We start from the raw sequence: 24,091 nt of genomic DNA, 5'->3' as shown, positions 1-24,091 counted from the left end.
GAAAACAAAAAATAACATCAGGAACACTTAAATTACGTGTAGATATAAATCAACACTTGTGACTGATCATGTTTCACACTGAGTGTTTATAATCTTGTTAATTTTTCTCATAGTTATACTAATGACTTTGCAGGTAACGCCACTAACATTTTGCTAGTGTGTATATTCACTGAATTGGTGTTTGTACAGTAAGGTTTTTGAGTCAGAGTTATGTAGACTTTGCTACTATTTCTTGGTGAAATCCAGATCATTGTGGCTTATCTAAATCTTCGTGAATGGTACTAATCAGGCTTGGTGATGTAACTACATAAATTTTAACGTTCGTGATCTCATCAATTTCTTTGTATTCTGTAGTACCTTACTTGGAACTGCTTGAAAATAATAGTTCCCAGCCCAAGAAAGAATTGGACTAATAAAAGGTTGCAGTCCAGGAATGGAGCAGTAGCGCAGGTCTGAGCAGTCGGAGGCAACGGCCTTTCCACTCACCACATAGGCTCACCCAACACGGACGCCTCCTGACTACCTATCGTAATTCTAGGCCAAGGGTGGCCAAACCGCGGCTCTTTGACATATAATGTGCGGCTCGCGGAAATATGTTGGCTGAGGCCCTTTTTGCATCACAATTAATATAAAAAGTAAATAAAAAATTACCTTTATAATTAGTTACCGGGTATAAACTGAGAGTTCACTGGATTACAATGTAAGTGTAATGTTCATGGTGAGTAAATATATTTAAGAATTTAAATCCTAATTTTAATGCTAGATTTAAGTCAAGGATAAAAGACATTTCAGATCAGCAAGGATTACAGAGGAATTGTGCTGGATCAGTAATCATACAAGCAAGGATTACAGAAGAATTGTTCTGGAGAATCAATAATCATACAAGCAAGGATTACAGAGGAATTGTTCTGGAGAATCAATAATCATGCAAGCAAGGATTACAGAGGAATTGTGCTAGAGAATCAGTAATTATACAAGCAAGGATTACAGAGGAATTGTGCTGGATCAGTAATCGTTCAAGCAAGGATTACAGAGGAATTGTGCTGGAGAATCAGTAATCATACAAGCAAGGATTACAGAGGAGTTGTGCTGGAGAATCAGTAATCGTTCAAGCAAGAATTACAGAGGAATTGTTCTGGAGAATCAATAATCATACAAGCAAGGATTACAGAGGAATTGTGCTAGAGAATCAGTAATCATACAAGAAAGGATTACAGAGGAATTGTTCTGGAGAATCAATAATCATACAAGCAAGGATTACAGAGGAATTGTGCTAGAGAATCAGTAATCATACAAGCAAGGATTACAGAGGAATTGTGCTGGATCAGTAATCGTTCAAGCAAGGATTACAGAGGAATTGTGCTGGAGAATCAGTAATCATACAAGCAAGGATTACAGAGGAGTTGTGCTGGAGAATCAGTAATCGTTCAAGCAAGAATTACAGAGGAATTGTTCTGGAGAATCAATAATCATACAAGCAAGGATTACAGAGGAATTGTGCTAGAGAATCAGTAATCATACAAGAAAGGATTACAGAGGAATTGTTCTGGAGAATCAATAATCATACAAGCAAGGATTACAGAGGAATTGTGCTAGAGAATCAGTAATCATACAAGCAAGGATTACAGAGGAATTGTGCTGGAGAATCAGTAATCATACAAACAAGGATTACAGAGGAACTGTGCTGGAGAATCAGTAATCGTACAAGCTGGTGCTGACAACGTTACTCTTAGTGGACGTGGCTTGCGATCGCATGATTGTGGCATGTGTGGCTGTGTTGCGGGTAGTGAAATTAGCGGAATGTTAGTGTGATCCTGGGCGTTGTATAGTTGGTTGCGTTGCGCGTGTTGGAGGTTATTGTTTATTTTCATTTTAATTTTTTAGAAGTGTCTGTGAAAAGTTTGTGACGGAAGAATACGTCATCAAATTGTAAGAAGCGAAAGTATGAAGATGAAAAGAGAAATTTTAAGTCAGAGTGGGAGGAAGATTTTGCATTCACCTTTATAGAAGGTAAACCTTTGTGTCTTATCTACAATGTGTTACTCAGTCATTACAAAGCCAGTAACTGGAAATGTCACAATGAAACAAATCATAAAAACGTTTCATCTGATTATCCAGCTAAATCAAAATTACGGAAAAACAAGTTAATTGTGTTAAAATCATCACTAAATAGCTAGCAGACACTTTTGACAACGTCCAGTAAGGAAGTTGATACAACGACTGAAGCTAGTTCTGTTATATCGTGAAATACTGCTCGTGCTAAACGCTCTTATTCTAATGGTGAATTTGTTGACAAAAATATAGCTGAAGTTGTTGCAGTGTTAGATCCAAAGAACACAAAACTTCAGCAACTAATAGAACAACTAGTAGCTTCACACCACACTACAGAGAGACGTATCTACCAGATCAGTGCTAATGTTACAGGCAAAATGCAAAATGATTTAAAGAATTCCTTTGCATTCAGCTTCGCCCCTGACGAATCTACAGACATACAAGACAACCCACAACTGGCAGTATTTGTTCGTTATGTTTCCTCTGATGTAATTATGAAATAAGAGAAGTTGAACTTAGTGGCTCTAAAAGAAACAACTCGTGGTGTTGACATTAAAAATGCGCATGACAGAGCCTTAACTAATGTTGATATTCCACTGGATAAACTCGTCAGTGTTGCAACAGATGGCGCACCTGCAATTGCACTTATGAAAAGTGATTCCAGCTTTCCAGAGTTTTTCCCTGTTCATTGCATTATTCATCGTGAACACCTGGCAGCCAGATACTTCAAGTATGAAGATGTTATGAAATTTGTTCTTGAAATTGTAAATTTCATACACTTAAATGGGAAGATCCACCGACAGTTCAAAAATTTTATTGAAGAACTGCAGCTTGAAGATAAACCCAATGATGTCTCTTTTTACTGCATTGTGAGGTGACTGTCAACCAGCAATGCCTTAAATAGGTTTGTGGATCTGTTGGAGCCTATAATTACTTTTCTTGAAGAAAAAGAAAAGATTCTATCCACAACTTGGAAATGAGGAACGGATGCAAGATCTAATATTCCTTACTGAATCAGCTACAAACTCTCAACTTGGTACTCCAAGGGAAGGACAAGATTGTTTCTACAAACTCTCAACTTGGCACTCCAAGGGAAGGACAAGATTGTTTCTACAAACTCTCAACTTGGCACTCCAAGGGAAGGACAAGATTGTTTCTTCAAACTCTCAACTTGGCACTCCAAGGGAAAGACAAGATTGTTTCTACAAACTCTCAACTTGGTATTCCAGGGGAAGGACAAGATTGTTTCTACAAACTCTCAACTTGGTACTCCAAGGGAAGGACAAGATTGTTTCTACAAACTCTCAACTTGGTATTCCAGGGGAAGGACAAGATTGTTTCTTCAAACTCTCAACTTGGTACTCCAGGGGAAGGACAAGATTGTTTCTACAAACTCTCAACTTGGTACTCCAAGGGAAGGACAAGATTGTTTTTACAAACTCTCAACTTGGTACTCCAAGGGAAGGACAAGATTGTTTCTACAAACTCTCAACTTGGTATTCCAGGGGAAGGACAAGATTGTTTCTTCAAATTCTCAACTTGGCACTCCAAGGGAAGGACAAGATTGTTTCTACAAACTCTCAACTTGGTACTCCAGGGGAAGGACAAGATTGTTTCTACAAACTCTCAACTTGGTACTCCAAGGGAAGGACAAGATTGTTTCTACAAACTCTCAACTTGGTAATCCAAGGGAAGGACAAGATTGTTTCTACAAACTCTCAACTTGGTACTCCAGGGGAAGGACAAGATTGTTTCTACAAACGCTCAACTTGGCACTCCAAGGGAAGGACAAGATTGTTTCTACAAACTCTCAACTTGGTACTCCAGGGGAAGGACAAGATTGTTTCTACAAACTCTCAACTTGGCACTCCAAGGGAAGGACAAGATTGTTTCTTCAAACTCTCAACTTGGCACTCCAAGGGAAAGACAAGATTGTTTCTACAAACTCTCAACTTGGCACTCCAAGGGAAAGACAAGATTGTTTCTTCAAACTCTCAACTTGGCACTCCAAGTGAAGGACAAGATTGTTTCTTCAAACTCTCAACTTGGTACTCCAGGGGAAGGACAAGATTGTTTCTACAAACTCTCAACTTGGCACTCCAAGGGAAGTACAAGATTGTTTCTACAAACTCTCAACTTGGTACTCCAAGGGAAGGACAAGATTGTTTCTACAAACTCTCAACTTGGTACTCCAGGGGAAGGACAAGATTGTTTCTACAAACTCTCAACTTGGCACTCCAAGGGAAGTACAAGATTGTTTCTACATACTCTCAACTTGGCACTCCAAAGGAAGTACAAGATTGTTTCTGAGTTTAATTAGACAATTTTAAAGCTTTCAGAATAAAATAAGACGTTTTTAAAGAGACATATTGTAAAAAAACTTCAGTTACTTTCCCAATCTCAAAAGGAGAGTAAATACATTCCGTGATATTGAAATAAAACACCACAAACTGGAAGAATACAAAGATAAATTACAAGGACTGCTTGATAATTTTCTAGACAGGTTTGGGAACTTGCAGAAGCTGAAGCCCTGCTTCGCTTTTCTTGTTCAATGATAGTTGTCCAATTCTCGAACTTCTGGTTACAGTTGTTGTTTTGAATTAAGCACAAAGCTACACAATGAGCGATCTGTGCTCTGCCCACCACGGGTATCGAAACCCAGATCTTAGCGTTTTAAGTCCGCAAACATACTGCTGAGCCACTGGGGGGCCTCGTTCAGAATCATCTGCTGTGGAAACAAAACTTAATAGAACTACATGTAATGTTAATGAAATGCAAATTTGCATATTTTTATTAAATGTTTCCATAGTTCATTACCGTGTTAAATACGCTCAATATCGTTGAAACAATAATCAGACAGGATTTTTAAAACATTTTGTATGTACATATATGTGTATTTTGTAGTTATTGAAACTAATACAAGTTAACAGCTTAAAAACTATACACATGAATAAATATCATTACATACATATATTTCTTAATATTTATATAAAATGTATGTAACAAAACGTACATGTAACAACAAAAACGTGTGTGTAATATTTGTTCACGTCTTGCGATTCTCAAACATACGAAGTTTATCTTACGTGGCTCTTACGTTAAGGAAGTTTGGCCACCCCTATTTTTCACCCACTCAAAAAGTTTATAAAGACTTTAAAATCATCAGTTGTTTAACGGTTTCGTGACAAAAATATACTACCAAAGAAAACAGATTTCTTAGCTGTCACGTGTCAACTAAAAACCAAAACTAATTCCCGGTATTCAAGTGTTAACCACCAAAAAGAACTAGTTATTACTATACTAGTTATCATTATTGTTGTTCATTTTTGAGCTACTAAATAGAACAAGTTCTCAACATTCCAGTGTGAGCTATATATAAGCAGAACAGCTTTTCAGTATTCAAGTGTGAGCTATTGAATATAACTGGTTATTATTATTCATTTTTAAACTACCAAATATAATAGGTACTAAACATTCAACTGTAAACTACAAACGAACAGAACTTGATCTTGGACTCTAGTGTTATCTGATCAGTTCTCTTTTACATGATTACCTAAACACAGAATTACGTTACCCAAAGGTGGACACGAGAGTGGGGATAAAAACATGTTTTTCGAAATATTCAAGGGAAATATACATCCGGGAAATCACACTTGTCTTGTTGTTTCAGGATATTGTATAACTTGTGAATATTTTATGCGAAAGAACGAATTTGTTATTCAGTATGAACCGCAACAAATAACAGGTTAATATATTTATATATAATTTTTACTTTGACATTTTTGTGTTTCCTTATTCTGACATAGATATGACATAACTGAGCTGGTAAGACTTTTCTTACCCTTGTTTGGTTATTGTACAGCTAAATTAAGACTAAATAAGGATGTGTAAACTAACAAAGGTATGTTTTCTACATCAATAATATACAACACAATACGTGTACCATCGTACACTGGCATATTCCATTTACAATCTTGAACTAAAACAATTTGTCTGATCCAAGTATTTTATAGGTATATTTATCACTTCAATTTGGTCGAGACGTTTTCCTTTACTTATATTTATTATTTCAGACAGAATGTCTGTATATCAGAAACAATTGAAAAAAAAAAAGTCTCTTAAATTTTATGTAAATAAACAAGTGGGGTATAACTGTTTGTTTTGGAATTTCGCACAAAGCTACTCGAGGGCTATCTGCGCCAGCCGTCCCTAATTTAGCAGTGTAAGACTAGAGGGAAGGCAGCTAGTCATCACCACCCACCGCCAACTATTGGGCTACTCTTTTACCAACGAATAATGGGATTGACCGTCACATTATAACGCACCCACGGCTGAAAGGACGAGCATGTTTGGCGCGACGGGGATGCGAACCCGCGACCGTCTGATTACGAGTTGCACGCCTTAACACGCTTGGCCATGCCGGGCCTCATTTTTGTTACCAACGGGTTACAACAGTTGTACCTTAAACTTTAAATAACTGTTTCCTTTAGTCAAAGTTCACACAGATGGCTTCAGTTACTTTAGAACATCCCTTTATGTGACAAATTCTCATTTTCTCTATTAAACTGTGAAACCCACTTTGAAATGTCGCCCGTTACGTCAAATCCCTCACACTCCGGCTAACTTTGCTTTCTTTCACTAACTAATTTTCTGATAAAACCGCATTTAACTTGTACTAGCTTTGTCGCTAACACTTACTGAAACCTTGAATTTTCTTTAAACTATGCGAGAGACGATATAGTGCAATATTACTCAGTTAAGATAATGAGTAAAATACCAATACTGGTAGACGATATAGTGCAATATTACTCAGTTAAGGTAATGAGTAAAATACCAATACTAGTAGACGATATAGTGCAATATTTCTCAGTTGAGGTAATGAGTAAGATACCAATATTAGTAGACGATATAGTGCAATATTTCTCAGTTAAGGTAATGAGTAAAATACCAATACTAGTAGACGATATAGTGCAATATTTCTCAGTTAAGGTAATGAGTAAGATACCAATATTAGTAGAATATATAGTGCAATATTTCTCAGTTAAGGTAATGAGTAAAATACCAATACTAGTAGACGATATAGTGCAATATTTCTCAGTTAAGGTAATGAGTAAAATACCAATACTAGTAGACGATATAGTGCAATATTACTCAGTTAAGGTAATGAGTAAAATACCAATACTAGTAGACGATATAGTGCAATATTACTCAGTTAAGGTAATTAGTAAAATACCAATACTAGTAGACGATATAGTGCAATATTACTCAGTTAAGGTAATGAGTAAAATACCAATACTAGTAGACGATATAGTGCAATATTACTCAGTTAAGGTAATGAGTAAAATACCAATACTAGTAGACGATATAGTGCAATATTACTCAGTTAAGGTAATTAGTAAAATACCAATACTAGTAGACGATATAGTGCAATATTACTCAGTTAAGGTAATGAGTAAGATACCAATATTAGTAGAATATATAGTGCAATAGTTCTCAGTTAAGGTAATGAGTAAAATACCAATACTAGTAGACGATATAGTGCAATATTTCTCAGTTAAGGTAATGAGTAAAATACCAATACTAGTAGACGATATAGTGCAATATTTCTCAGTTAAGGTAATGAGTAAAATACCAATACTAGTAGACGATATAGTGCAATATTACTCAGTTAAGGTAATGAGTAAGATACCAATATTAGTAGACGATATAGTGCAATATTACTTAGTTAAGGTAATTAGTAAAATACCAATACTAGTAGACGATATAGTGCAATATTACTTAGTTAAGGTAATGAGTAAGATACCAATACTAGTAGACGATATAGTGCAATATTACTCAGTTAAGGTAATGAGTAAGATACCAATACTAGTGGACGATATAGTGCAATATTACTCAGTTAAGGTAATGAGTAAAATACCAATACTAGTAGACGATATAGTGCAATATTACTCAGTTAAGGTAATGAGTAAAATACCAATACTGGTAGACGATATAGTGCAATATTACTCAGTTAAGGTAATGAGTAAAATACCAATACTAGTAGACGATATAGTGCAATATTTCTCAGTTAAGGTAATGAGTAAAATACCAATACTGGTAGACGATATAGTGCAATATTACTCAGTTAAGGTAATGAGTAAGATACCAATATTAGTAGACGATATAGTGCAATATTACTTAGTTAAGGTAATGAGTAAAATATCGAAGTTTCGAGTGGCGTGATGTCAAGAATATCAGTAAAGCCAAGATAACAATATAATTCCAAACAAAACATACGATTCGTATAGACTAATGTAATAACATTTGTCGCAACTGACACTTTAAAAATAACCGGTTGTCATCACTTCTGTTATGAAAACCAGACAGTCATAAAATACTCTGTCTGTGTTTTCTTATACGAAACCCACATCGGGATAACTGCTATATCTACCTCGAAGAATCGAACCCCTGATTTTAGCGTTGCTAGCTCCAAAGACTTACCGCTGTCACAGCGAAGGACATAAAATATTAAGTCACAAAATAAACTAAATAATAACACTTACACTAAACACTCTTGAATATCCAACAAATAAATTTGTACATAACATATTTATGCTGCTATTACATGTAGATATCATTACACACACAGATATATATTCACAATGTTTGTTTGTTTATAGTACAACACAGTGATACACAATAATATATCTGTGCTATGCTCGTCACGGATATTGAAACCAATTTCTAACATTGTAAGTTAAATATACCACTGAACCACTATGGAGCATTACAACATGAATATACACATCTACAAAGGTATCATCTTCTCAAACTTAATAATATACAAAAGATTCAAAGCATCACAAAGCTCAAAATATTGTGTTTTTTTTTCTCTCTTATTTTTAGTTTCCGTGTGTAGGTAGCGCTTTCGCAGTTTTAACACTGCTCTTCAATCAACAACATTTCTTACAGTGCAAGATGTACAAATGACAGTCAAGATCTTGCACTTGTTAATATTAACTTTTACCTATTTTAACACATACATACACACACATGCATATAGCACTGTCGTTTATGATACACCAACAAACAAATAAACACACGTATAACGCTATCTTTCATTACACACCAACAAAAACATACTCATCACACCAATGTTTATAACACATCAACAAAGGAAACACGCACACAATGCTATCGTTTATAACAGTGTGTGTATTTTTCTTATAGCAAAGCCATATCGAGCTATCGCTGTGTCCACCGAAAGGAACCGAAACCCTGATGTGAGCTTTGTAAATCCGGAGACTTACTGCTGTTCCAGCTGGAGACCTTTTATGACAGACCAATAAAGAAACACACATATAAAACAATATCGTTTATATACCCATATATAACAATAACGTTTATGACACACCAACAAAAAACACACACATGTAACACTATCGTTTATGACACACCAACAGATAAACACACATTTAACACTATAGTTTATTACACACCAACAAAAACACATACATTAATAATCTGTAAGCAGTTTACATATTTATAATTACCACTCAACACCTGCAGCTTAACTCTTTCCAACCGTACTCTCGTTTATGGGCCAATATACCTTATTTGTTTGGTACTGCACAGAAACAGTGCAGTCACAGATAAAATTCATTGGAAATTTATCTTATATAACTTGTATTATAAAACGTGCTATAAATTATATTCCGTTATAAGGACATTCCACCATAATTAATGATAGTCTAGAAAATTCTTCGTGTTGTTTAATAGATTAACTTGCTTAGATTACACATGAAAGACTGATCTTAGCCACATTTAAAAACGTGGTGTTGCGTATAAATCTATATATTTGTAATGATAAAAGGGCTTTTCTGTGTGTTTGATCGCCATAGTTCCAAAAATAAAGAACCTAGAAACCTGAAAATGTTCACCCATACTAAGTGGCTCCAGAGAGTATTAACCTAGGTATTATTATTTATCTTATCCACGTGCATGCACGCCCCATAGTATATACTATAGATAGATTAACAACTTCTAATATATAGGAAAGCCATTGCGTTTTGGTAACAATGCATTCCAACAATGACTTTTATATCATGTTGCTCAGCAACAAAGGTACAACCTAATATTGTTGTTAGTTTATGTACGAAAAGTATAAAATGTATGGACAAGAAGAATGGAAAAAAATATTTGATTTTTTAATTTAGCCTCTATTGACTAAAGAGGTTTGTTTTTATTACCAACGTTGGTGATATAACAAAAATGGCTTAGCAATCGATTTAAATTTCAAACTGGATTGATATTTTTACTTTCATAATAACTTTTATGCACTTGCTATATATATATCAACCTAATACTCCCTGCGAAGCCAGGTATTTTCGCCAGTGTAATGTAAAATTGCACGCACGCATACATACACACAAAATGGACTGAAATGCAATCTACCAGACAACATCTACTTATACTTAAAATGAAATTCCGTATTGGGGGTTGAAAAGTAAAAAGTGAAATAACTGAGGAGCTGGTGGATTCCAAGAGGCTTGAACAGCAGATAATTTACTGTATATATTGTAACACAAATAATGCTGTGCACGTTTGACTTTCGCGTTTCCTGAACTGTTAACAATGGACGAGTTTACAACATGTGGTATAGTATTCAATAACAACCAGTATATGGTAATTATTCTCATCACCAGAAACTAGCTATAGTCAGAGATAAATTTTGCAATAGAGATCTTAAACCCATCTTCTGGGAATAAACTTAGTGTGAACAGCTATTCCTCTGAGTGTCAAATACAGTAAAGTGTTTACACACCGTGCACACAGTTTTGTATATTGAAAATAGTCATTAACAATGCTGAAACGTGTGCCATAGTCTCCATACGTACCTGGGCCCGGCATGGCCAAGCGCGTAAGGCGTGCGACTCGTAATCCGAGGGTCGCGGGTTCGCGCCCGCGTCGCGCTAAACATGCTCGCTCTCCCAGCCGTGGGGGTGTATAATGTTACGGTCAATCCCACTATTCGTTGGTAAAAGAGTAGCCCAAGAGTTGGCGGTGGGTGGTGATGACCAGCTGTCTTCCCTCTAGTCTTACACTGCTAAATTAGGGACGGCTAGCACAGATAGCCCTCGAGTTGCTTTGTGCGAAATTCCAAACAAACAAACAAACTCTATACGTACCACATTAGATTACTGGACTGTAAGGTTGTGCTGTAAAGAGTTTTAAAGTGCTCAGAGTAGTGTCACTGTTTAATATAACAGTAGGTGGATCAAAGTCAAGCATACTGAACAAGCAAATACTTTCAGTTTGTCCAAACTTTCATCTTTTTTTTGTTCTAAAAGAAGAACATTGGCGCATTTGACTATATCCATTGTTCCACTTATGAACAATAGAAATTGTTGGCAACTTAACTATTACCAAACTTGCCAACACTTAACATTGTTATACTGTAGAAAAGCTGCCAACGAACGTCTTATCCACCATTCCACTTAATACCAGCAGAAACTGTTATATTGTGGAAAAGGTTGCCAACAAACAACTTATCCACCATTTCACTTATCAACAGTAGTTGCTATATTGTCGAAAAAAAGGCCAACAAACAACTTATTCACCATTCCATTTACCAACAGTAGAAGTTGTTATATTGTGGAAAAAGTTGCTGACAAAACAGTATAAATTGTTATTTTGTAGAAAAATCTGACAACAAACAACTTATCTGCCATTCCACTTATCAACAGTAGTTGTTATATTGTACTAAAAGTTGCCAACAAACAACTTATCCATCATTCCACTTATCAACAGTAGAAGTTGTTATATTGTGGAAAAAGTTACCAACAAGTAACTTACCGACCATTTCACTTATCAACAGTAGAAGTTGTTAAGCTGTAGAAAACGTTGCCAACAGACAATTTAACAGCCGTTCCGCCAATCAATAGTAGATAACGGTATTATATGTAGAGGGTGACTAACAACACAGTTTGTTTGTTTTTTCAAATATATCTAACCGATAATGCTTTTCTACATGATCCTGCCAGTTTCTAACAAACTACGTGTAAAATAAGACATTTCAATCATTCTGAAGAAACTAGACAACAGACCAGCTTAGATATTACAGCCTTAAACAAAGTCCGTTGATTCGTGATGACGAGAAACCCACTTGCAGTAAAAATGTGTCTCAAGATAGCTGGTATGAGTGTTAACAATTTTACTAATAAAGCAGAGAACAACGTTTCTACCTTCTTAGGTCGTCTTAAGCTGTCCTGAGATATATTTTTATTTCAAGTGGGTGAATGGTCATCATGAAGTAAACACATCTATTCAAACGATTATCACGAACAATGAGCTCGAAGGGAATGATTCATTCAGTTTCTAGTTTCACAACTGTTCTAAAATCACGTTCAGAAAAGAATTTCACTTTTTTAAATAACCACACATTTTATTTCCCAAATAATGTTGGCATTCTCATAAACATTGACTTTGAAGCTGTTGTTAAAACTTAACTTTTGGCTTAGAGCTGCTGGCAAACATTAATTTTAGAAGTAATTTTAAGTCTTAATCTTGATGCTATTGGTATACCTATATCTTATAATCAACGTTAAGCCTTGACAAACGCTAAAATGAAAGCTTGCTTTTAAATTCAGTGATACGAAGCAAAATACTAAATATCTACTTTAAGAACTGTGATTGTTATGATTTGATTGCTTATTAGAAACCCATGTAACATACGAGGGGCGTAGATCCAGGGGAAATGGGGGTATGCATCCCCCTTCAATTTAGGTGAGGGGTATGGTGCATACAATCATCCCTCCTACAGTTTGGTCTGTTGAATTGTTTTATTGCATCACAGGCCTACAAATTGTGTGTTTGTTCTTGTGATTCTCGTGTTCTTACCAATCGAATAACATAATTAGGCCTAGATGTAGGCTTTTTTCGGTAGCCGAAATGTATATCTTTAATATAAGCGTGCTTCTAAGCTTTTCGATCTAAGCGATAGTTCTTAAGTATCAGTCAGTAGGCCTACGTATACATGCAAGTATCGTGACAACAAGATTACTCTGTGACTACATGTTTACAGCTTTCAGGTTCACGTAATCAGAGATTACATATTTGCAAATTGAACAGTCCACATAAGTGGTTGCAAAAATTATTCCCCATTGGTTGTAAAAAATCTACGCCCCTGTAACATACTATTCACGTGCTTCAATAGTTTCTTCCTTAACATACAGACAAACTCTTAGCTTGACAGCTCATTTCTAAGTCAACATTTTCCGGTAAAAGATCTGCGTTTTGAAACATCCGGGAAATCACACCCATACACGTTGTCTTTCGCCTATAAGGAAGAATAGGAACTTTATATTTCAGTCTCAGGTTCAACTGTTTATATATCTTTCACTCTAACAACTGATGGAATTGAGTTATTGAGAGAATGAGATGTAGGTAAGATATTTATTACCTTTATATTGTTACTACAAAACTGAAAATAAGATTAAAAAGGTGTCGGTTAAATCGTATTCTACATCGGTTTTATACAAGTAGTATATAATACCCGTGCCATTGCACACTAGTACATTTTATTAGAATTCAGTCTAATTGATAAACTTAAATGTGATCTGAAATAATTTTAAATTGATAAATTTTGCTTGATAGAAGTGTTTTATGTATATATAAATAGACAAATAGTTAAATAATTATCAGTTACAATTATTACTAATAGGCGACTCAAATCAACACTATTAAACAATAAAGAATTTATAGTCATTTAATAAATTTCTGTTTCTGATTCCAGTTACTCATGTATAGCTCAAACAATAAAAATGCCAAATACATATTGTTGTTCTTCTCTTATAGTATTAATTTTTCAGACAGAATTTAAACAGACAAGAATATTTATGCGATGCTCTAGAGTCTTGAATAAAAAAAAAGAAAGACAAAACAAAAAGAGGCTGTAAGATACTAATGTGCGTTCAATAACGAATGCTAAAAGATAAAAGTATATATCTGTTGATTAATGCCATAACATAAGAGCATGTATGCTTACACGAATGGTAAAATATACTATAATATATATATTGATCAGTGTCATAAGATACTAGCACGTATATATTAACGGATAGTGGAACATCGAAGTGCGTGTATGCTAACGTTAGGTTTTGTTTGTTTGTTTGTTTTGAAATTTCGCACAAAGCTACTCGAGGGCTATCTGTGCTAGCCATCCCTAATTTAGCAGTGTAAGACTAGAGAGAAGGCTGCTAGTCATCACCACCCACCGCCAACTCTTGGGTTACTCTTTTACCAACGAAAAGTGGGATTGACCGTCACATTATAACGCCCCCACGGCTGGGAGGGCGAGGCATGTTTGGCGCGACGCGGGCGCGAACCCGCGACCCTCGGATTACGAGTCGCGCGCCTTACGCGCTTGGCCATGCCGGGCCGCTAACGTTAGGATTGATAGTAATAGTTTAAAACAACAAGCTGCTGGCGTTTGGTATTAAGTTTTTGTTTGTTTTGGAATTTCGCACAAAGCTACTCGAGGGATATCTGTGCTAACCGTCCCTAATTAACAGTGTAAGACTAGAGGGAAGGCAGCTAGTCATCACCACCCACCGCCAACTCTTGGGCTACTCTTTTACCAACGAATAGTGGGATTCACCGTCACGTTATAACGGCCCCACGGCTGAAAGGGCGAGCATGTTTGGCGCGACGGGGATGCGAACCCGCGACCCTCAGATTACGAGTCGCACGCCTTAACCCACCTGGCCATGCCGGGCCATTTTTGTAGTCACACGCTTCATATCATATTTATTTTTATTGTGTAGTCACATGTCATGTAGTTATACACGTCACGTCATTTTTTTCCTTTTTAGTCACACACTTACTTGTGTAGTTAAACGTCATGTTCTTTATTTTTCTTGCTCAGTCACACACGTCACACTTATATAACTTGTTTAGTCAAACAAGTCATTTTACGTGTACATTTTATTTTTACATGTTATATTATCATTTATTTTGCTACTAGTCATGCATATCACATTGTCATTATTTTCCACACATGTCATACTGTTTTTATCTGTGTAATCAAACATCTTTCTTTCATTATCCTCATGTGGTTAACATATGTTAAGTGTTAAAATACATATCTTCACATATGATTATTGTATTAAGAAAGATAAGGCATCCGAAATGAGTCCTCAGAAGGAAACCCACTTGTAGAGAAATATATATGTAAAAACGGCTCGTTTGGGTTGAGAACCTGACGATGACCGAAGAAGGTCGAAACGTTGTTCACTCCTCTACGTAAAAATTTTTCTCAACCCAAACGAGCCGTTTTTACATGTATACATATATAATCCTCAGAAGGGTTTAATACCAAGGAATTGTGAGAAATTAACCAAGATTCAAAAACCTTAAGACCCGACATGGCCAGGTGGTTAGGGTGTTCGGCTCGACGGTTCAAATTCTTGTCACCGAACATCCTCGCCCCTTCCGACTATGGAGGCGTTATAATGTGACGGTCAATCCTTCTGCTCACTGGTAAAAGAATAGTCTAAGAGTTGGTGGTGGGTGGTGATGACTTGTCGTTTTCCCTCTAATCTTTCACTGCTAACTTAGGGACGACTAGCGAAGATAGCCCAGATGTAGTTTGGTGCCGAATTCCAAACAAACGAAACTGAAAAAAAAAAAAAAACACTTTCCACTAGTTTTGTGATTTTGGAATATGTATAAACTACATAATTTACTCTTGTAAGTAATTATTAAGTAAAACGTAAAACTGTAAATTTTGGCTAATTTTGTCCAAGAAGGCGGTGTGGGCTGAAAACTATGAAAATCGTCCTTCTCCTAGACTGCATTTTTTACTAATAACCAAATCGGAAGGAAAGAGATGCCACGTGGCTTTTTTTATGGTAATCTGTGAATATTGTCACCAGTCTTAACAGATGGCAAGTTTAGCTGTAACCATTACTTTAAAAACTATGTGTCGTTTTCACAAATTTCTTTCAAAATCTCCAATACATCTGTGCAAATACCTTCCTTTTGAAATTTCTTTCTATCGTCGATAACGGCAGGTATTCTTTGACGGAAATTACTGTTGTTTTGGAATTAGATATTATTTTCAATAGGTTTACAAAAGGTTTTTATGATTTTCGAAAGTGAATAATGCATATAGAATGAAAGAAAGGAAACTAAAGAATTTTCATTGTTTTCAGAATAAAGTCCAACGATCAACAGTTATATTCCACCGTGAGATCTATGGAGAAGTTTAATAATAGTAAAATAAACTCTTAGTTGATCATAAAATCTACTGATAAAACACTAATGAAGTTACAGCAAGAGATGTTGACAAAGAACATAACCTTCATCGAACTTGTCGGGGATGAATGTTGTCACATTTATGGGAAGAGTTGTCAACAGAGAGAATAATCATCATTCAATCTACCAAAAGAAAATAATTTTATAGTTATGAGAACAGTTGTCTACAAAGAACAAAACCATTGACCAACTTACCAAAGGATAACAATGCTGCATTTGTGGAAAGAATTGTCTACAAAGAGCATAACCATCATTCGTCATAGTCACAGCAAACATTTGGTTGAGGAGAAAGTCGTCAATAAGCGGTTTCATCACATTCCAACTTGTACATTGTAGATATTACAATAACAATAGAAAAAGCTGGCACTAAAGATTATTACCATAATCTAACCTACCGACACTGTTACTTATATAGAGAAACTGATCAAACAACGAACAACTAAACCGTCTTTCGTTTTGGTCAAACAAGTTTTTAAAATCATGAAATGAATGACATGTAGAATAAGTCATATCATTCACACTGAAAAATTAAGATAACAAACTGATGTTTAAACCAGCTAAACTAAAATTACGTTAAAATAATAGAAACTGTGGTGATGTATCGTTTATAAGTCAAAGGAGAAAGATAATTAAAATTAGTGTGAACTTAAAAATCCACAACAGGATTAGGCGATAAAGATGAATGTGTTTGTTGTGTGTCTACTTCTTACTTGTGACCTCATTAAAGCACAAAACTTGACAGTGGGTAAAGTAAACACATCTATTCAAACTATTACCATGAGTGGTGAGGTCGAAGGGAATGACTCGTACAGTTTTGAGTTTCTCAACTGTTCCAAAGTTACGTTCAGAAAAGAAGAATTTTACTTTGTGAATAACCACACTGTCTCCATTCCAATTTACAATAAGGTCTATAATGACTCATGGTATAGGATAGAAGGAGAAGACGTGGTGGTTTGTCAGTTATATTTCCCCATGCTTGTGCCTTATATGGCGTATATAACATTTGTTGGATTAGAATTTCTATACTTTGTCTTATGCTTCATTTTATTATTTTGTTATACATCCCGTACTTCCGAAATACCGCAGGAAGGAACCTTGCTTCCCTTGTGTTATCCTTGTTGGTTGCCTTCAGCGCATTTCTTGTCGGAGAAGTGGGTTTTATTTCACCTTCTGATTGCAACAGAGTTGCTGTTGTAACATATTATTTTTTTCTCGCTTCTCTCTTCTGGATGAATGTTTTAGCTCTTGACGTGTTCAGAACTATCAGACTTGGCGCTAAAGAATTCCGTGTGGTCAGAGGGAAACAATGGCGAAGATTTTTGATCTACTCACTCTATGGCTGGGTAAGCCCTCTGGCGATAGTTATATTTGCTGTAGCAGTAGATGAAAGTGAAAACTTCTCAGAAGAATTTAGACCAGGGTTCGGCCTATTCTCTAATTGTTGGTTCAGTCACAGAAGTGCAATTTTAGTATTTTTCGCTGTTCCTATGTTGGTTACCATGGTTGCCAACGTCGTATTTTTCCTAATGAGTGCATACTGGATCAAGACCGCAGGAAGTACGATAAACGCTCTCCAAGGCAAAACACCTCGGAGAAACTGTGTTGTGTATTTCAGGTTAGCTGTCATACTGGGGCTTACGTGGATAGTTGGACTTATTGCTAGTTACTTAGATATATATTGGCTAAAGTGTGTGTTTGTGTTATTAAATTCAAGTCAAGGTTTGTTTATCCTTCTTTCATTTTCCTGCACAACCAATGTAAGCGCTTACATTCGAGTTAAGGCTTTTGCTGCAACAAGAAGGTTCAGGGACACCAACCACCAATCTCCTCCAGACCTACTGTTACATGCCTCACGGATTTCCAGAAATACAGTAATAGAACCGTTAGAGAACACTCAACAACCCTCAACACCTTCAGAAAATAGAGAAATGAATACCATATAGCCAAGGATCAAAGAAAACCCGGAATTAAGGTTAACAAAGTGAGTTTGAAACTTACCGTTGTTGGGCGTATGTTTTAGGTACTAGAGTGTGAATGGGTACAAGATTATAATGAGAATTAAATAAAGCATGGAATTAAATACCTTGTGGTCAGGGATCAAATAAAGCATGGAATTAAATACCTTGTGGTCAGGGATCAAATAAAACATGGAATTAAATACATTGTGGTCAGGGATCAAATAAAGCATGGAATTAAATACCTTGTGGTCAGGCATCAAATAAAGCATGGAATTAAATACCTTGTGGTCATGGATCAAATAAAGCATGGAATTAAATACATTGAGGTCAGGGATCAAATAAAGAATGGAATTAAATACATTGTGGTCAGGGATCAAATAAAACATGGACTTAAATACCTTGTGGTCAGGGATAAAATAAAACATGGAATTAAATACATTGTGGTCAGGGATCAAATAAAGCATGGAATTAAATACATTGTGGTCATGGATCAAATAAAGCATGGAATTAAATACATTGTGGTCAGGGATCAAATAAAACATGGAATTAAATACCTTGTGGTCAGGGATCAAATAAAACATGGAATTAAATACATTGTGGTCAGGGATCAAATAAAGCATGGAATTAAATACATTGTGGTCATGGATCAAATAAAGCATGGAATTAAATACATTGTGGTCAGGGATCAAATAAAACATGGAATTAAATACCTTGTGGTCAGGGATCAAATAAAACATGGAATTAACTACATTGTGGTCAGGGATCAAATAAAGCATGGAATTAAATACCTTGTGGTCAGGGATCGAATAAAACATGGAATTAAATACATTGTGGTCAGGGATCAAATAAAGCATGGAATTAAATACATTGTGGTCAGGGATCAAATAAAACATGTAATTAAATACATTGTGGTCAGGGATCAAATAAAGCATGTAATTAAATACTCTGCAGTGAGCAGTGAAATAAAGAAAGTAAAATTAAGAAACTTGAAATATTACTTCATTTTTGTAAGTTCATAAATCTTGTGTGTAAATGTGAATATATGTGTATGTGTATTCAGAAAAAGTCAATTTTGTATTTGTTCTACATTAATTTTCGTTTAAAAATTTGATTTTTTAATGAACTGAGGTACTTCATTTTGTTAACACGTTTACTCTAAAAACTTTCCATTAACATTAGAAATACAAATAAGGAGTACGTTATATTAAAACGATGTTGGAGTCCAATCAAGTCATTAAAATCGATGTCGTCACATTCGGTCGTAATTTACTTGACGACTGTGCATTTTAAAAACAGTACTGTAGCTTAGTTCCCATTGTAAAATATTCTGTCGTGAGGTTCTTATGGTAAAAACGAACCACTCATCTTTGTATGCTTTCCCTAATTCAGCTAAGTGGCCTGTGTTTCTCCTCCAGACAGATATCGTATATTGGTGCTGCTGCAACGCCACTGGCACTCAGGCGACTTTTCCCGCTGATCTTTGTGTCCGCAGATTTCCACCTGTTACAAAAGACTATGCTTTTTTACTGCAGCTAGTTTTGTACTTAATATATCAAAGTACATGGTATATCCCCCGTCTTGAAATTTCTAAATCCCTCGATCTGAAGACTTTGTATTGTCTGATACATACCTTTCGTATCTTAGTATCAAACAATGTAAAAATGTAGTTATAATAGAATATGGTCCACCGTCACTGTATTTGTAAAACTTCATTTTTTGATAAAACAAACTTTCGATTTTTTGTGACGTCTTGTTCACAACACCGTATGAGACGTTGTTTAAAATAATCGTAACTTGTAAGGTTTTTACATTACTGAAATGTTGTTTAAGGCGTTTCAATATTGTTGAAATGTTGTTTCTAATAGTCGTTCTGAACAATAACTTATACAGTGTGTATAACATTTTTGAAATGCTGATTAGAACAGTCGTGTAGAACTAATATGAATTGTGTTTACAGCATTGTCGAAAAATAATAACATTCGTTTATACCATTAACTTGTACACAATTTAAATATAAGTCAATAAATGTTTAAGAAAATAAGACTTGTGTAAGTCATCTACTTACAGTCAAACGTTATTAAATACAACGTTAAGAACATTACATAATATATAGTTTTGGTGTTCTGAAAATGGTGTCATAAACACCGAAACATACTTTTTCAGGGCAAGTCCCAGTTTTTAATAACTATTTGTAATAATTTTAACGATTCATTCCTTTTATTGTAAACAATAATAGCCGTTTATATATTGTTTAGTGCAGTTGTTTATAACGTTAACTTGTTAAAATAATAAAATGATAGTTATAATTAATTATCGAATTACACCTGCACGTCGTAGTTTTAAATAATCATTTATTGTTCACTAAACCTACAAAACTAAATTATTATATGTACTCTGGAATTAGTTTTCTAGACACATTTAAATGCGTGATTGAATTTTTGCCAGTAAACATTTGTTCGTCACCTAATCCAACAAAAAAAATAAACAAATTATAATTAATTATCATTTCTAAAGAACAGCTCCTGATATGGTGCAACTTTAATAATAGGTGTAAAATCCTTCAGTTACAAATCACAAGAAACACAGTTTTAAACTACACTATGTAACAAAATTTTTACTTTTTCTTGTTCCTGCGCAGAAAGTGTTATTTCCCACTTGCTCATGCCTAAAGTGAATGGAAAAGACCTATTTTTCTCTTCAAACTTTGGTTCTGTGACCTGGGAGCGTATAACGAAAACATCATGGGAGACTATATTTGGGGGTTGATACGTGAAAGTGATTTACATTACAGTCGCAAATCACGAAAAACTACTCACTTCCAAACATTTGCGTATAACTTTAGTTTAAATACATGTGAATCTTGATTCATACGTTGTTTGTATTCAGACCTTATGAAAATGTTCAAATTTGCCTGTTTTTACATATAAAATAGGTTAATTTCTAAATGTCATTATCTAGGTCATAAAAGCAAAGTTTGAAGGGAGTGATGGGCATTTTCTGTACTTTACAACATAAGCAATTAAGAAATAACACACACCATCCAGGAACACAATTTGTGTTTCATAATGTGATTTAAGGCATTAATAACCTCCCCTCTTTCTCACACTCAGTACAAACCAAATGTCTTGGACACCATTTGACCTATCAGTTGCTTCTCTTGGAACTTGATCCTTTGTCAATGAGGTTATCCAAATGGATACTATCAGAAACTCAGATTTAATCACTAACACTCTCTTCTTGGCTTGAGATGACTTTGGTGCTTTATAAAAAGTATATACAACTTTAGATACATTTAACAAAAATACTGTTTTCCTGTAATACAAATACTTATAATTTTGTATTACATTCATGGGCAATAGTAAAAATTCAGTAGCTTGTCTTCTTAGATTTTATTTAACATTTAAAGAATATCTGATAATACTTGTTGTGACTGACCACTTTGTGACTCAACAATGTGTTGTTTTTGAATAGCACTTATGTAAAATGCAAGAAAGGCTAAAAACAGGTACTTCACTGATATCCAACGATTTCTCAAATCAAGGAGAAACTACTTTTGTCAAATGAATTTTTACTGTTCTTACTTCTGTCCAAATTATTAACAAAAATGGTTAGTTTTTAATAATATAATATAGTTTATAATTATAAACTTGCCAGTAAAATGGATGTGTAAAAACAGTTTTCCTCCCTTTATATTTGCAAGAAACCAAACAGATGAAGAAGAAATGTGGAAAAAATCAAATATTTATTAAGACAAAAATAGTGCTTTTATTTTCCAGTGAATTTGTTAGTTTTCATAAAGACCATCTGAGGCTTTGTCCACAACCCTTCAGTTAACATCAGTATTTTGTGTAAAATAAGAGTTGGAATCAGTATTTAGCGAATAGCCAGTTTACCAGCACTATAAGTTTCTTAGGGTCTTGTCTTTATGTTACACTATGCCATTTTATTTATAATTGTTTCATTTACTTCAAATAGTATCTTCTCTTGAGTCTTTTCACTTTAAAATGATATATACATATATAGCAGGCCAGAATACTTCATTTAGTTTAGTTTTGCAAGTTGTAAAATAACAATTTCAAGCTTTGATTTTTTATAATAAATATTTAAAACGATGTCCAGTAGTAACTGTAATATTCAAATTAAGGTTTACAGGGTTACTTAGAACAAGTGGTTAAAGAATAAATCTCATAGCATGTATTTATCCAGTAAACAAAGTGATATATAAATCAATTATAGTCTAGCTGTACACAAAGAGACAATCACCTTTTTCATAATAACTGGTAAAATCAATGGTTGAAAGACAAACTAAATTGGCATATTCCAGCAAAACTACATTATACTGTATAAGAGTTGTGGTAAACAATTGAAAACAGTTTTAGATGCCTTTGTTTTAATTCATTTAAAGTAATTTATATGAAATTAATTTGGTTTTGTAAATTTTGAGTATTCCTTACAGATTAATTAAAATATTTAACTTAAAACATCTATTGTGTCAATGACTCGGATACACTTCTGTAAGATGTACTGTCAGTGATGTCAAGAAAACTCACTTGTAGAGAAAAATATATATGTAAAAACGGCTCGTTTGGGTTGAGAAAATATTTTACGTAGAGAAGTGAACAATGTTTCTCTTTCTTTTTGAACCTGATGATGACCGAAGAAGGTCGAAACCATATTTGCTTCTCTACGTAAAAGTTTTTCTCAATCCCAACGAGCCGTTTTTACATATATAAGATGTACTTTGTACATCTGTCTTGTTTTACTAGAAACCAAAAATAATTGTCACAGAAAAGCCAGTGTACCAGATGATTTTTCAAGTGCCTTAACCAGAAGTACTAGTTAATGTGAAACAATTATTAATTTACTCTCATCCATCTTTAATATCCAAAAAAATAAAAAGGTGTTTTCTTATAGCAAAGCCACATCAGGCTATCTGCTGAGTCCACTGAGGGGAATTGAACCCCTGATTTTAGTGTTGTAAATCCCTTGACTTACTGCTACACCAGTGGGGGGCAAAATAAAAAGGAATTAGAAGTTTAAAAAAACATTAATGGTAGTTAGTATGATTGATGAAATAATTAATACATAATACTAATACACATATATCCTGGCAACTGTCACACCCGCAATATGTCACTAATGCTTTTTGATGCTCTGAATGCGAGTTTATTAACCATGTTTTACCACATGGTGATTTCATGAAAGTACATGGCCCCAAAATTGTGAAATCTCACCACAAAGTACATACTGGAAAATCTCGATACCTGCTGTAAATAAACCAATGTGATCCAGTGGTAAAAGCTGCTATCTACTGTGCAAATTGGTAGTTTGAATCAGACTTCCAGTGAATTACATTTTTATGGAATTTTTAAAAATAAAACTTCGTATAAAAGTTGTTTACTATGTCAGATAGAATATTTTAGTGAAATGTTCTGGGCATTGCTAGGTTTGCTAGCTGCTGAGGTATCCATGTAAGCCTGATATATTTAAATAGAGTAAAACTCCTTTGAATTTACACAAGATGAGCTTTACCCTAAAATCAACTTAAAACTAAGAAGCATCAGAAGAGGTCCTATTGTCACATTAGTCCATGAAGACTGTACTTGAACTTGAGTTACATTTGTTTTATGGGCCAAATGCTCACAAAGGTATGTACCACATACATACCACCCTGCTACATAAATGACAGTGAAACCTATTGATACTTTATTTGAGCCATTTGTTCTGAACTCATAAAAAGTTAATGGAGAGTATACTTCATGCATCATTGAAGCCAAACCTACTGA

General features: G+C 34.7%; 1 protein-coding gene across 5 annotated transcripts; it reads left to right on the top strand.

Annotated features, from left to right (window-relative positions):
- Window positions 1-13,288: 13,288 nt before the first annotated feature.
- On the top strand, window positions 13,289-22,786 carry LOC143237119 (G-protein coupled receptor Mth2-like). Of its 5 annotated transcripts, none has more exons than XM_076476049.1 (3): window positions 13,289-13,476; window positions 16,245-18,328; window positions 19,721-20,346. In XM_076476049.1, the coding sequence occupies exon 2, from the start codon at window positions 17,382-17,384 to the stop codon at window positions 18,288-18,290; it is 909 nt and encodes a 302-aa protein (XP_076332164.1). In that variant the 5' UTR covers window positions 13,289-13,476; window positions 16,245-17,381; the 3' UTR covers window positions 18,291-18,328; window positions 19,721-20,346. The 5 variants fall into 5 exon arrangements, with proteins under 5 accessions (XP_076332164.1, XP_076332320.1, XP_076332474.1 ...); XM_076476205.1 differs by lacking the exon at window positions 19,721-20,346 and adding an exon at window positions 22,006-22,786 and having other exon boundaries at window positions 13,336-13,476; XM_076476359.1 differs by lacking the exon at window positions 19,721-20,346 and adding an exon at window positions 22,006-22,786 and having other exon boundaries at window positions 13,339-13,472.
- The last annotated feature ends 1,305 nt before the right edge of the window (window positions 22,787-24,091 follow it).

Source organism: Tachypleus tridentatus, chromosome 1 (genome assembly GCF_004210375.1).
Source record: "Tachypleus tridentatus isolate NWPU-2018 chromosome 1, ASM421037v1, whole genome shotgun sequence".
NCBI classification, from domain to species: domain Eukaryota; kingdom Metazoa; phylum Arthropoda; class Merostomata; order Xiphosura; family Limulidae; genus Tachypleus; species Tachypleus tridentatus.
The sequence above is the reverse complement of the archived record's forward strand: the minus strand, read 5'-3'. Positions and strand labels throughout refer to the sequence as shown.